The sequence below is a fragment of the Lygodium microphyllum genome, chromosome 15 (genome assembly GCF_053477565.2).
Source record: "Lygodium microphyllum isolate KBCC chromosome 15, Lygodium_microphyllum_v1.1.10, whole genome shotgun sequence".
In the NCBI taxonomy this organism is placed as follows: domain Eukaryota; kingdom Viridiplantae; phylum Streptophyta; class Polypodiopsida; order Schizaeales; family Lygodiaceae; genus Lygodium; species Lygodium microphyllum.
In genome coordinates, this window is record NC_141149.1 from 133,615,351 (window position 1) to 133,630,210 (window position 14,860).

Consider the following 14,860-nt stretch of genomic DNA (forward strand, 5'->3'; position numbering starts at 1 on the left):
TCTATCCCAAAGTAGTGATTTGGGTAGTAGTTTAATGTGCTTCATTAACAAATTTGGGTAGCTCTCCTCTTTTGACACAAGCATTGGCGTACTTGCAAATATCACCAACACAACACTATAATGCCTTGCAAACTTCAACTAAGATTCCATCAGGTCCTAGAGACTTCCTTTTTTCATTGTTCTAATAATAAAATATAGGCCATCCATCGAAAATGGACAAGCAAGTAATAAGGAATATTCTTTGGAAATAACTTCCTCAGTTGGACTTAGAATTACACCAGCACCATTCTTTTATATTTAGGGTTCTCCTATGGTGTAAAGCTAGTAATGCTTGAGAGGTGGTTAACAAAAACCTTGGCAACGGAGGCATCATCAGTATTGTCGGGATCGTCTCACATAACACAGCTGTATCTTGTCCTCACAAAAGCTGCTTTTAGTCAGAACCAAAAAAATACAAAAAGTTGATAAGAAAGGCCAGCCACCTCTGAAATTTCAAGGCCTGTTACATGGAGGCGTTAAAGAACATGCAATTGACAATATTTGCACAAAACGTGCCTTTCCCAGGTTCTCTGACAACTGATGTTCACAAATCTTGGCAAGCTTTGATCGTCATGTTAATGTGTGTGTAACAAGTTGAACATGCCCGAAAGCCAAACAATTTTTGTGTAAGGCAAAATAAACCTCTACATTGGTCTCTCTCTATCTCTCGCCCCCCAATTGTAGCCTCGATCAGGTGCATCTGATTTTCGCAAACCAGGCAAATGCTCACAAGCATCAAACACACGCCTGTAGGGCATGGCAGACCTGTTTGTAGTGTGTGGAGCATGTAAACGACCTCCCTCACAGGGCACTTTGAAGTGGGTTGTGGCTTCGCATCACAAAGCCTTGCTGAGCCACCATTGTGGCGAAATTTGGGACTTGCCCAGTATTGGGACTCAGTCAAAAATGAGATTGAAACGTGCCATGTTGCAAGTCATTTTCCTTTTGCTGAAATGACCCTCCTTTGATTGTGCTCTGCAACTTTGTAATCTATAACTTCCTGAAACAGTTTAACATCAAGCACAGACTCCTTGCTACCATACACAGCACCTTGGACACTTGCCATGACTTTGGCAATTTCTCGGCCAGAAAACCCCTCCATCTTTTTTGCAGCCTCACAAATAATTTCCTCTGTCAAGCCTCTTACTTCGATTTGTTCTTGCTGACCCCTAACATATGATTTCCAGTCCTGTTTTTGCCTTCCAGCTTGCACAATATATTTATCCAAATAAAGCTTTAAAAGCTTCACTCGTTCTTCTTCACCTGGCAGGGGAAACTCAATGACTTCATCTATCCGATCTGTAATGGCTGCATCAAGATCACTTGGCCGGTTAGTCGCCAGAACTAGAACAATATCTCTTGATTGATCACCAGTGCGATACAAAAGAGCATTCAGTGCACTCCGCTGAGCCTCACTTGTCGTTTTGTTATTACGCCTGCAAGCACATTTGAGAAGTGAACATCATTACCCTGCACTCAAAAGGAACCATGTGCCGAGACTACAATACCTATCAGCTGTGCACTAAGATGAAGAATGTGAAGGTCGGATTTAGTACAAATATGCTAAGATTAACCATGCACATGTGTAAGAGACTAGAGTACAATCGTTTATCAATTTGTGGGCTGAAAAATGCAATGCTCCATATGCATTTTTGGCCTACAAGCTGCATAACATAGGCTCCTCCAACGGGTATCTAAGATGATTTCACATAAAACCTCTTGGCACGTGGAATGCAGACTGTCCATGGGGAGGGCACTAGAGGGGGAGATGCAATAAATGCTCATGGGCTCTGCAGCAAAGATGCATACATTGGCAAGAGAGATGAACAGAGGGCTGCCGTAGCCAAGCCCAAAATGACTGTGCTAGGTGACTAGAGCTCACTGCCTATTCATGCAGCAGATTCAGATGTAAATGGGACAGGCGTAGTGCCTATGATGCCTTGATCATCTGCTCAGGAGTGTGTAAGTACATACCAAGCTGCATGGCAACTCAAACATTAAGGAAATGTGTTCATGGAGCACCAAACCAGGATGGCAAGTATTAGAACAGTTGATGGTATCAATAGTAATGCACATAGAGAAGTATTTAGCTTTTCAAACCATACAAGATGCTATTCTTGATGTGCGAGACTTTTATTGCTTACTTGCACAAGAACGCATCAGCTTCATCAATGAAAAGCAGCAAGCCCCTCTTAGCCTTTGTTGCCCAATTGAACAACTCGTGAATTTTGGTCACTGCTTGAGAGCCAAGAGGTGCCACATCGCCACCAGTCATTAGTGCATATTCAAGACCCTGTCAAAGTTGCAATAAAAGTCAATCACTAGGGCGATGCCTAAATAAACTGTAACATGCAGTGTCATTGAAACGAAAAGCCATATACATTAACAGAGGAAAAGGGTTCCAATATTTACAGTCTGAAAAGCTTAATATTACTTGCAGACTTAACAGCTTTTCAGAATCTGTCTTACCGATTTTTTTGCTAGTTCTTTTGCAGCCATTGTCTTTCCTGTTCCTGGAGGGCCATAAAAGAGCATGTTGCGAAAAGGGGCATCATGTGACTTTGTATTGGCAGTAGATGCTGCAAGGTGCTGGATCCTTTTGTGCAAAGCTGGATGGAGTATTACATCTCCAAAACCATTCCCTTCCTTCATCTGTTCTTCCATTTTGCTTGAAAAGCTGAGTCTCCTATTGGTGATCCACTTCAAGAAAGGATATTTACCTCTTGACGACTCTCTGATCAGAGAGGGTTGCCCCAAAATGCGGTCAATATAGCCCCACATCACCCGAGCTCCCTCCCTGTTTACAGGCCATGAAAAAGAGCATTACAGCAGGTGCCAGGAACTATTCAACAGGTTAGATATAATCCAAGCACACTTCTAGGGATAATACATTCTTGAAATGTGAATATCCTAATATCCAAGCTCCCCCCTCCCCCCCCCAAAAAAAGAAACACAAGCGTAAAAGGAAAAGCAGAATATCATAAATGCAGTTAAATACAATATTCATGACGATAACTGTCCCATAATAGTTCAAGCGTAAAAAGAGTAGATCTGTTTTCAATACAGAAAAATGCACCAATATAATGCTTTCTATATGGAATCTGGAAGAGATCTATGACTCAAAAAAACCTAAACAAATAAAATTAGAAGAAAAAATGAGGAAACCTTCAGTTCCAGAAGACATCATACAGACTAAATTTGCACTGTTTAGAGTCTAGACAGCCCCTTTGTTCTCATTTTTAAGGGCTAATTTTTGAATCAAAGGCCTGCCATTATTCAAACAAGATCTTGGTTCAGAGGGGAGAGGTGGTCTTTGACAAGATGGACATCTTACAGAATCCCAAACACGTTCCAAATGATGCTCTCTCCTATGCCCATAATACCAGACTTACTTCCCACTCTTGATTCACGTGTAGACACTTCAGCAACCTGACACCTCCATGAGACATATTAGCTCACTAAAATCAACAAATCATGTGAGATTTCAAGGATCCTTCCACCAGTTTCCTACATGGATGGCCCTAGAAGTTCTCTTAGGCTCAACTCATCACCATCCTATGTGTTCTTTACGGTAGATAATGTACCTCATAGTGAGCCAAATGCATGGCAAGAAGCCATCAAGCATCCCAAGTGGCCTACAGCCATGTAAAAGGAGCATGAAAGAATTGGAAAATCAGGACTTGGTGACCCGTCCTTGCCACAAGAAAGTCATGGGGAAGAAGTGGATCTTTTGCACGACATTCAAAGTGGATGGCAGTTTGGACAAGTACAAGGAAAGATTGGTTGTGGAAGGTTTGAAACTGAGAGAAGGCATTGATTACAAAGAGACCTTTGCTCCCACCATTCTTTTCTCGTACTTCAAACTCCTCATCAATCTGGCAGCCTAATTCTTTCCCACACTTCAAATGACTCATCAATCTGGCTGCCCATTTTATCATTGACAAATTTATTAGGCCTATTAGACTCAACCTATCGATATCCCATGTCTTTATGGTGGATAGTGTACCTCATAGTGAGTGAGACCAGCCTTCCTTCTCGGAGATGGTGGTAAAACCTGATCAAGCACTTAATTACAGCAATAAATAAATGAGCATAAACTGAAATGCACACATTACCTTATCAATCTTGGATGATAGACACCCGGTTGGCCCCGAAATTGGCGCCCCTTTCGGTATTTCTTTAACTTCAATTGCTGATGGATTGAGTACAAGTTGAGATTCCATAATCTCCTTTCTGATCCAAAAGCCTCTTGCTGTACAAATAGCAAGCAATTTGGGCCAATTGCCCCTTGATTTTCACCCAAGATTTCCCACAAACGGAACCACCAATTGGCCAAATGTTGCCCCAATTCACAATGGATGGCCTAGCATCCAAAATCCCTGTCAATTCCACAAATTTTAAGAGTTGATTTCAGCGTACGATGCCTTCTTCTGTTGGCATGGGTCCCAAGGTGGCTGATAAATCCTAATTTCTGTAAAAACTTAGGATTCACAGCAGAGATTCCTCTGCTATCCACCAAATCCGACTAAGATTTGCTCAAAATGGTTGAGAAATCGTACAATCTCCTAAGAAGGGGTTGAGGATGGTGAGAGAAAGCCAAGATGAGAGAGAAGTCTGATTTTCTTTGTGAGAAAACCCTAAAATCTACTTGCTACTTGCTCCAGTCTGCATTTAATGCAATCATCTACTACCAAGGATCTGCAAAATGCTATCACTTGATCAACAATGCCCTTGCAAGCCCCAAGAAGGCGTCTCCTTGCTGTCTCTTGCTCGATGAGGTCCCCAAATGGCTGTCTTCTATAGCAAATTGTTGTTCTCTGATCAAAAAATGGACCAATAGCTCTCTCTTTCTCTCTTCCAAGTTGTAAACTGACTGAATGGCTGAGATCCAACCCGCAAAAACGTTTTCTCAGTTTGTATGGACATTTTCAATATTATCCAACCTTTTAATTAATTTTCAAAGTTAAATGATCTTGAAAATTAATTTTGACCCTTCTGACCCTGCCCAAAATTAAATGTGCCCATCCACAATTAAATTGGCTAGGCCATTTGCAACTTGGAGTGGTCTCTAACCTTTGTTGACCCTAAACTGGTATTAATTAATTAATTAACGCCAATCCCTAGTGTCACCACTGACATTTATTGATCAAACAACTATTCGAGGGTCAAAATTGACACTAACTAACCACCAAAATTTAGTTGACATAACTTATCACAACTTTTTCTTTTGACAGCCACTACATCCCCAGGGTCCTTGGATGTTACCATGAAATAACGACCATATGCATGACGTGCTAAACAACCTTGCACATTTGATTAATAACTTAATTAAATGTTATCGGCAAGATTAAAGCATCTCAAAACCTCAAGTCCTTGTGATAGTGAGCCAAATACATGGCAAGAACCCATCAAGCATCCCAAGTGGCTACAACCATATAAAAGAAGCATGAAAGAATTGACAAGATCTGGACTTCGTAGCCCGTTCTTGTCACACAAGAAAGTCATTGGAAAGAAGTGGATCTTTTGCACAACATACAAAGAGACCTTTGCTCCCACCACTCATTTCTCATACTCCGGACTCATCAATCTGGCTGCCCATTTAGGGTTGGCCAATTTATTAGATGGATGTGAAGAGTGCTATGCAACTCACCCCATCTTCTCCATTCCAGGCCATGAAGAAAAAGTATTCAGCTTTTGCCTAAAGCTATTTATAGGCTAAAGCAAGCTCCTTGTTCGTGGTACCATTGGATAGACAAGTTCTTTAACAACCAATCAACACAGGAAATAAATTAATTGCTATAGCCACATTCAGCTTCCACAAATTGATACCAACTCAAAGCTTCTTATTCTGTTTTGGCACTACCACCATAGGAGACAGTCAACTAGCTTGACCAACTGAACAAATAAGCCTAGCTTGCAGCAGGTTCACCAACTCTTCCCTAATCTATTTGGCATACTTTGGATTCATATAACGCTGTTGGCACACAGGGATAGTATACTTCTCCATATGAATGCAGTCCTGATAAAACTAAGGCCAATAGCCTTCACATTTGTACAATTCCAAGTGAATACATCCTTTAAACTGCCTCGAAAGATTGGTCAGCTTATCCAGAAAATCAACAAGTTTTGGCATGCACCTGAACTGACTTTGAATCATCAGTATTTGCCAGATCTACCTCCTTTAACTCATCCTCTTTGATCCAGCGAGATACCCTAAGTTCCCAATCAAAGGCCATGTCAGCATCTAAAAGCTCATCCAAGGAAGGAGGGTTAGGCAAATCCTTTTTGTCTGTTGAAACTGCAGCACGACCATCTATGAGGACAGAATCCAAACCATCCAGGGATTTTGAGAAACCAAAGAAGAGTCCTTTCTGAGGACATCAATAGAAGCCAACATGGACTCCACCCTGACTAAGCCAAGAGCTATAATAGAGATCTTAGCCATATCTACTTCAATCAAGTGACTAATCCAGATGATTGAGCAAGAAATGCTCTCTCTCATTGACATCCAAACTAGCTACCATGTTGATCCCTTCTGCCTGAACCGATCATGTACCATCAACCAGCAACAAGTTTTTTTTTAATTCTAAGAGAAGCAAGAGAGATAGTAAGGAGGAGAGCACATGGTTCTGGCCCTTCCATGACATCAATCTCCACACTTGGTGAGCATACTGTTCTAATTGCACTAGGTTTTTCCTAAACCTATTTTGTTGAAAGCACAAAGTCCACCTACAAATAAAAATTCCATGCACATTACAAAGCATCATCTGGTCATAGCAACTTCTCTTCTTGTAATTTATGAGAATGGAAGCAATTGAAAAAGCAAACTGTGCATTGCAATTACAAAGTTTCAGCAATAACAGAAAGCGCTTCATTAAAGAATAAAAAGTGTTTGAAATTAACATGAGTATATGACTAAAACCTAATGTAAACAAGGTGTGATGTTTTATTTCATGTCAATGTCAAGCAGTGCTACTACCTTAAAGATCCTTTAGCCACCACAATTTAAATCATATTTAGTTCGATCTTTAGCATACATATAAATTTTGGATAGAAACCACAGACCTTGTAGTGTATACACCTGCAGCAAGAGCAATTGATCCACCAAGAGCAGCAAGTAGTTTTTCACGGTCAGTGGTAAGAGCTCTTAATCCACCTACAAATCCACAAAAAGAAAGTTAAGTGCAGAAAATTGACTCTAAAGGTCATGCCCCTGCACCCCCCAACCCAACCAAACGAAAACCTCGATATTTGAAAAATGTCAGCCTTAACAAGATTGCTTTATAGAAAGAGATCTTCATTGTTCCCTTCCCCACCTTTTTTTGGTTTTGGGTTTTGGGGAGGGATATAGAACCCTTCTAACAGGGAGTTTTACAATCTCTTTGATGATCAATTCATAATTATAAGGCTTGTGCTGTACATACTCTTTTCAAAAACCCAGGCAACCCAACCAGCCTCCCTCCCTCCATGCTTCCTAGACCAGCTCTGTGTTGTGCTCTTCCTTCTAGACAGATTCTGTTGAGGCCCAACTCAGTAATCTCTACAAAAGGACACACACCGAGTGCTCTCGTTGATTTCTTACGATCCAATGACATGAAAGCCAACCCACCTACCCTTCCTACACACACACGTTCCCTTCCCCACCTTTTTTTGGTTTCGGATTTTGGGGGGAGTATAGAACCCTTCTAACAGGGGGTTTTACAATCTCTTTGATGATCAATTCATATTTATGAGGCTTATGCTGTACACACTCTTTTCAAAACCCAGCCAACCCAACCAGTCTCCCTCCCTCCATGCTTCCTAGACCAGCTATGTGTTGTGCTCTTCCTTCTAGACAGATTCTGTTGAGGCCCAACTCAGTAATCTCTACAAAAGGGCCCACACCAAGTGCTCTCATTGATTTCTTACAATCCAATGACATGCAAGCAAACTCCCCCCACCCAACACACATACACACTCTCTCTCTCTCTCTCTCTCTCTCTCTCTCATAAAGAAGCTTAAATTAAATGGGAGTATTTACACAAGGCCTTCTAGCGCAGCTACCAAATCATAGCACATAAATATCATATGGGGGCACAATAGAAGTGGAGCAAAAAATATGCAGCCATGGAGCAGCCATTATAGTGAGGACCAGGTCAGTCGAAACCATAGAAGAAATCTGCCACAACAGTAATCCTCCAACACAAGCCACATGACCATGGATACCTAAGGCCGAATCAAAAAATAAAGGCATTACAATTGCGCCAAATGTGCAAGAGAGCCGCCCATCTTAGAAAATGGAAAAGGAAGGGATGATTTGGCTGCAAAATGGTCAAAGAAGGCATCTTGCCCATGACCCAAGAACAAAATGGTTGTTCCATGCTGTGTCACCAAGGTCCACAAACGGTTTAGGAAATTGTCTAATTTGAAAAACACCCAACCTTGCAAAGGGAAAGAAGGTTGAAAATTAGGAAATAGAGTATGTTGTTGAAGCTACTCCTGCAAGGTCAACCAAATCATGTTGTAGCCTCTAGACACCAAAAGTATTGCCAAATGTGACGGAAAGAATAAAGACGAAGCTGAGTAGGAACGACAATGTCACGTATGGTGTGCAATGGTGAATCGCTCCAACATAAGTAAAGAAAATCAAGCATTTGCTGCTAGCCGTAGGAACAAAGGAAAGTCATGGCAGCCATCCAAATCAAAGGGCAAAGGCAAATCAATCTCTTCTACAAACTCTTCAAGCACCAAGGATGAAAATGCTAAGCAAAAGAGACATAAATACTGCAAAAAAAAGGGTCATATCATTGAGGAATGCAAAAAGAGCATTGCTAGTGGGAAAAAAAAAAAGCAATCCCATATGATTGCTGCTGAAAATTCAGCAAGTGCGAAGGATGCAACAGCGCATTTAGCAAGTTTGGACATTTATCAATCTTATGCTTTTGTTGTGCATTGTTTATACGATCCTTCTTCTCATGCAAACAACTTATCAATGGCCAAAAAAAGTAATACATGGTATTTGACAGTGGTGTCTCCAAGCACATAACATCTTTTCATGACTTGTTTGTATCATATACAAATGTACAAAAGGGAGGATAAGTTGTATGTGCAAATAATGCTTCATAGCAATCCAAGGCATTGGACAAATTCCCATTGTTGTAGTAGATAGGAAAATTATCATGCTTAAAAAGGTTTTGTATGCACTTGGCATAAAGAAAAACTTGCTTTCAGTTTCAACCATTGCATGTGCTAGTTTTGCGGTTCAACTCCACATGAATTAATGCAATGTCTATGATTGTGGCTATAGGGATGCCCTTGCTGTTGTTGGCCCATTGTACAATGGCCTATATTAGCTTGATTTATATGAGAGAGAAGCATCAAAGGATGCATTACAGGTTAATGCCACCATTAGGGATGACACTAAGTTATGGTATGCTCGATTTGGTCACCTCAACTATGGCAGTTTGCTTCATTTGAGAAGCAAAAATATGGTGCTCGATCTCCCTCTTTTGAGAGCACCTACTAATAATGTATGTGACAGTTGTGTACTTGGCAAAATGCATCATACTTCATTTCCCAAAAGTGGATCTATACATGCTGATTTTTTTGGACCAATGTGTGTCAAATCCATCGAGGGATACTTGTACTTTATTATCTTCATTGATGACATGATCCATCATTGTTCGGTAAATGCTTTGAGGCACAAATCAAAAGTGTTTGCATGCTTTAAAACCTTCTTGTCCTTGGCTGAAAATGACAATGGATGCAAGCTGATTACTCTCCGTACAGATCGAGGTGGGGAATACATGTCACAAGAGTTTTTAACTCTTTTTTGACTGAAAGGGACATTAAACATCAATGTGCTATACCTTACTAGGGTTGCCTTCTGTGCACGTATGGAATGTTTCGTACGATCGTACCGTACAATTTCGCATGGGATCTATGCATTCAAACTGTTCCGAAAAGGTGACCGTTACCTGTATGCAAAGTCTAACCGTTGGTGCCACTTTTTGACCATTTTTTGGGACTGTTTGGAGTTTGAAATTTGAAGTTCACTTTTTTCTTCACACTCCTCCCTCCTTTATGAATCATATTTTATTTTCTCTTCTCCCTCACCTCAAGGCTCATCCCTTATAAAAGAGCAACCCCCTCCCCCCTATCTCACTACACAAATCAGTTTGCAGCTTGCTCATCCTCTTCAATCTTCTTCAAGTCTCCATCTTCTTCAAGCACCCTACTCCCTCTCTTCCTCGTTCTCTCTCTCTTTCTCTCCCTTTGCCTAACCTCTTCCAAGTCTTTTTAATCTCTATCTTCACGAATCTCTACATGGAGCTTGAGGAGATTGATCATTGAGTCTCACACACTCGTCGCAAACATTGAGTTGTTGCTCAAGTTGTGAGCAAAGACCACTACTACACCACCCATCAGGACCTGCGTGAGGCAAGGCGAGAGGCGTTCCTCTACTGCACATGTAGAGGTTGCAATTTGTAGAGAATGCTCTAGTTAGAGAGCCTAGGTATGATGATGATGGGAGTATCATCAATGAAGGGAACTTTGGGACGGTGTCTGAGGCCTCTTCTAGTGAGGGTGACTCTCTACCTTCTAATGTATCTGGGCCTAACGATGAGTCATCATGAGCGATGGGCCATTTTGTATTTTGTCATTTAGAGTCTTTTTATCAGCATTGAGTGATAGTCTATAGTATTTGCCATGGCAAATGCCATTTTGTATCTTATTCTCTCTCTCAATCAAACATGCAATTGTCTAAACTCAAATCCATGGAAACTTTGTGCTTTCCATGATCTATCTTTAAGTTTCACAAATTATGTATGTAGGCTGATTTTATATATAATTTTATACGTATTTTTTAAATGAACATATGAAACAACATATTTTATTCATAAATTTTTTGTGTACATACAACATATATTCATGTATCGAATGTATCATACGAAACCACCCTGCACCTTACACCCCTCAACAAAACGGTGTGGCTGAAAGAGAGAATCAAATTTTGATGGAAATGGCGCGTTGTATGCTTCACACAATAAGCTACTTCCAAAGTTTTGGCTTGATGCTATTATGTGTGAAGTATATGTGCTAAATCACAACCCCACTAAAGCATTGGCTAAGGTAAATGCTTTGGTGCCACAACCACAAAGACATAAGTTGCAAAACAAGGTTGTCAAATGCATTTTCATCGGTTACAGTGCAAAAAGTAAAGGATATTGTTTGTACCAACCCTCCACAAACAAGATTTTTTGTGGTATTTCAGAACATGCTAGCTAACCCTTTGGAATTCAAAAATCAACCCAATATAGGATCTATGGACATGTTTGACAGTGTGTTATCATTGTTTCATTAAATGCATCCAATTTTGGTCAATTTCAGCAACCTTTTGAGGGTTGATAGCAACAAACTCAATAGCAAACACATGCTGAACAGCATGCTTGATTTTCAACCCATTGATTAGGGCATTGCTGATGATGAATTGTTGATGAGAGGGCTGCTATTTGGAAAGCTAAAACAGTTCCTAGATTTTTGTTGGATACACTATGAAATAACAAACAATCCGTTGCACTTCTCGATAGAACTAGATCAGCCACCCACCATACACAAGGTAGCTTGGTTGCGCATGCACTTATAGCTATTGCTTGCAATAAGAAACCTATTTCTTTACGTGATGCTTTAGAGGATAAGCATCGGATGGTAGCTATGCAATCAGAGATAGCGACAAGAAACCTATTTCTTTACATGATGCTTTAGAGGATAAGAATTGGATAGTAGCTATGCAAACAAAGATGGACTCTATCCATAAAAATGGCACATGGAAGTTATGTGACTTGCCTACTAGCAAGCGTGCTATAGGCATAAAGTGGGTTTGCAACATAGAAGGTGATCCCTTCTGCATTTTGGTCGAAGGAGCTAAATCAGAGTCGAGGGAAGATGAGAATGACTCATCGAAAGAGTCTATATCCTGCATCTTCTTCTTCTCATTCTCCTTCCTCAAAGCTACTAACTCCTTATGGTTCATGTGAGAATGTCCCTTCTTACCACAATGATAGCACCAGGCCTTTGATTTCTTCTTGTCACCCCTCTCTGAAGCTGCAAATGCCTCATCATGGCCACCATATGGAGTGGACGCCTCCCCTAAAATCTCAATGATGCCTCATGCTCAAGCAATATCAAGGACATACAAGTGAAACTGACAAGCGTTGACAATGTCTAGGCCCACAAAGCATTGGCTACTCCATCAAACTCCGAAGGGAGCTTATAAAGCATAATCTCTACAAGACGAGTATCTAGAAGCAAGGATTGCATGTGCGAAAGTTGATCATGTACTTGAGTAACACGAAGTAAGAAAGCCTTGATAGTGACTAACAAGAAGCACCTAAGTAGAATGAAGTAAGAAAAATAATAGTATCCTTCGACTCGAACTTCATCTCTTGGAGCTAACCATAGAGGGTGCACATATGGTCAATGGAGCCTTGTATAACATCTCGAGCTTCTCCAACATTGCTGAAGTTGTCCTATAGGAGGTGACAGCCGGTAGAACAATCATTTGGAAGACAAGTGGTAGGCCGGGAATGCTCAATAGCTCCCAAAACCACATACTATAATTGCTTTTACAGAAACCAATCTTTCATAACAACACTCCAAGTTAAGTAATCAAGGCCATGAAGTTTATCATCAGTGGACCAACAATAGGGTGCCATTTGGAAAGGATAGAATGAGAAGATAAAGGAGAGAGAGAGAGAGAAAGAGAGAGAAAGTACAGCCAAACATAACACAGACTGCACTTGCACAATTTCACACACGGTGGAAAGAGAATTGATCACAAAGATAATTGCCAAAAAAAAAAAAGTAAGAAGAAAACATCCGAGAATTGTTGCCAAAAGCCTCAAAATGTTGTTGCCCAACTAGAGGGAGCATTAGATGCACAAAACGCAGCAGCTGTACAGCAAAATGCAAACAGTAGGAGCATTGAATGCAGCAGGTGATGAATAAAATAATGCAAAAAATATAATTGCAAATAGAAAACCTGAAATGTGACCAATACAGGGTGAAAATTTGACAATTTACAGCAGATAGGTGTCGCCAAGGTTGAAGACTGATTGCAGCAGTCAAGGAAGATCAGCAGCAACAGTTGGCAGTCCTGCAACAGCAAAAACAGCATTCTAGAACCTAACATGGATGTCTAATACCATGTCAAAAGTGGGTGCTGTAATAGAGTGCACAACACAAGAGAAAAGAAAGAGAGATTGCAAGAAAGAAGAAAAGACAAGAACACTCTGCAAAGGAATAACTCAACGATATGCTCGGTAAATGAAATCCAAATACCAAACATGAGATAGTCATGTACAATGGTGAGTCATCGGTTGTGTGAGCACTGGTATTGGTTCCTTTTCTCCAATAGACAAGAACACTCTGCAAAGGAGTAACTCAACGATATGCTCGGTAAATGAAATCCAAATACCAAACATGAGAAAGTCATGTACAATGGTGGGTCATCTGTTGTGTGAGCACTGGCGTTGGCTCCTTTTCTCCAATAGAACAAGCTTTGGAATACTGCAAGTGAATGAATAACTATGGAGGAGGGAGCCATGAAATATATAGGCCAAGATCAACAAAATGCCTAGTAGGCCATAAATCAGGCCCCAGTAAATCAAGTGTTTATAAAAGAAATGCACAATAACGTACCTAGCCCATGGTACATGCACAGACTCACTCATGAGATGACTAATTTGCTAACATTGGTTACTTTGTATGCCGTGTTGGATCTTAACTATTCATAATAACTTACCTACCCCACAATACATACACAAACTCACTCATGAGATGACTAATTTGCTAACATTGGTCAATTTGTGTGTCATGTTGGAGCTTATCTATGTGCAATCGAGTTTACTTGCAATGTTTCAGGGTGGGGGGGTCATCAAAATGAGAACGGGGCTTATATAATTTAATTAAAGTGAACTCTAATTTTGGTAACCCTAGCTCTTGGCACAAGCACCAATAGTGAATGAGTTGACAGCAAAGTATGCAATGGACAAGTGCACAAGCTATGTGGTACTACAAAGAAAAGGCCAAAGGAATAAGGTGCAATGTGAAACTTTCATTAATTGAAATTTTACACGTTGCATTAATGCTCATTTGAAAGCTTTACCCAATAAGTTGCTTACTTAAGTTATAAAGTAGGTCTTGAGCTTAAGTTTAGTCTAGTGACCATGTCATTCATTGGCCCTTAATAAAAACGAGATTGGATTAAGAAACAATTGATTACTCTTTTAAGAAACTTGATCTTGGCTATTTGAAGTTACCTTTTCTCTCAGCATGGGGAATACGTTGGGCAACTTCGTGACTCTATTTATGGCAAGGTATGTTGTTGTTTCTTACCTAATTATCATCAAAACAAGTTACTATAACACTACAAGCTGAGATTCTCTCTTCTCCTTTGAGATCTTAAGCCTTGTGCACCATCTCGACAAGTTTGTCATGAAAAATGTAATTTTTTCATAGTTTTATCATGAGAAATCTCTCCGTTTGTGAGAGGAATAGTATGGGATTACATTGGGACTATAAGACAATTATCAAAGCAAAATGCTCCAACAAATAGGGCTCAAATGCTGACTTTTATTTATAGGGTTTGCAAGACAAGGTAATTGTGCAAGTGTGGATTAGTTGTGCCACATCAAATGGCTTAGATACAATCACTCTATTGTAAGAAATGCATGGAAAAGTTAGGAAAATGCAAGGTAGTACCTAATGAAATGCATATTATAGGGATCAAAGCAATTGTCCTTTGTTTTCGGGCATGGATTGAATGCATGTTTGCTATGGC

The 14,860-nt window shown here is 40.3% G+C and overlaps 1 protein-coding gene across 2 annotated transcripts in view; it reads right to left on the reverse strand.

The window, feature by feature from the left end:
- Positions 1-222: 222 nt before the first annotated feature.
- LOC148025095 (uncharacterized) overlaps positions 223-14,860 on the reverse strand; it is a 43,117-nt gene continuing 28,479 nt past the window's right edge. The window contains exons 5-8 of one of the 2 annotated variants that reach the window (XM_087694803.1): positions 7,105-7,195; positions 2,509-2,836; positions 2,184-2,332; positions 223-1,475 (exon numbers count right to left, since the gene is read on the reverse strand). In XM_087694803.1, the coding sequence (XP_087550929.1) occupies positions 974-1,475; positions 2,184-2,332; positions 2,509-2,836; positions 7,105-7,195 (1,070 nt within the window). In that variant the 3' untranslated portion in view covers positions 223-973. The remainder of the gene's footprint in view (positions 1,476-2,183; positions 2,333-2,508; positions 2,837-7,104; positions 7,196-14,860) is intronic. The other variant, XM_087694804.1, reaches the window with a different exon arrangement.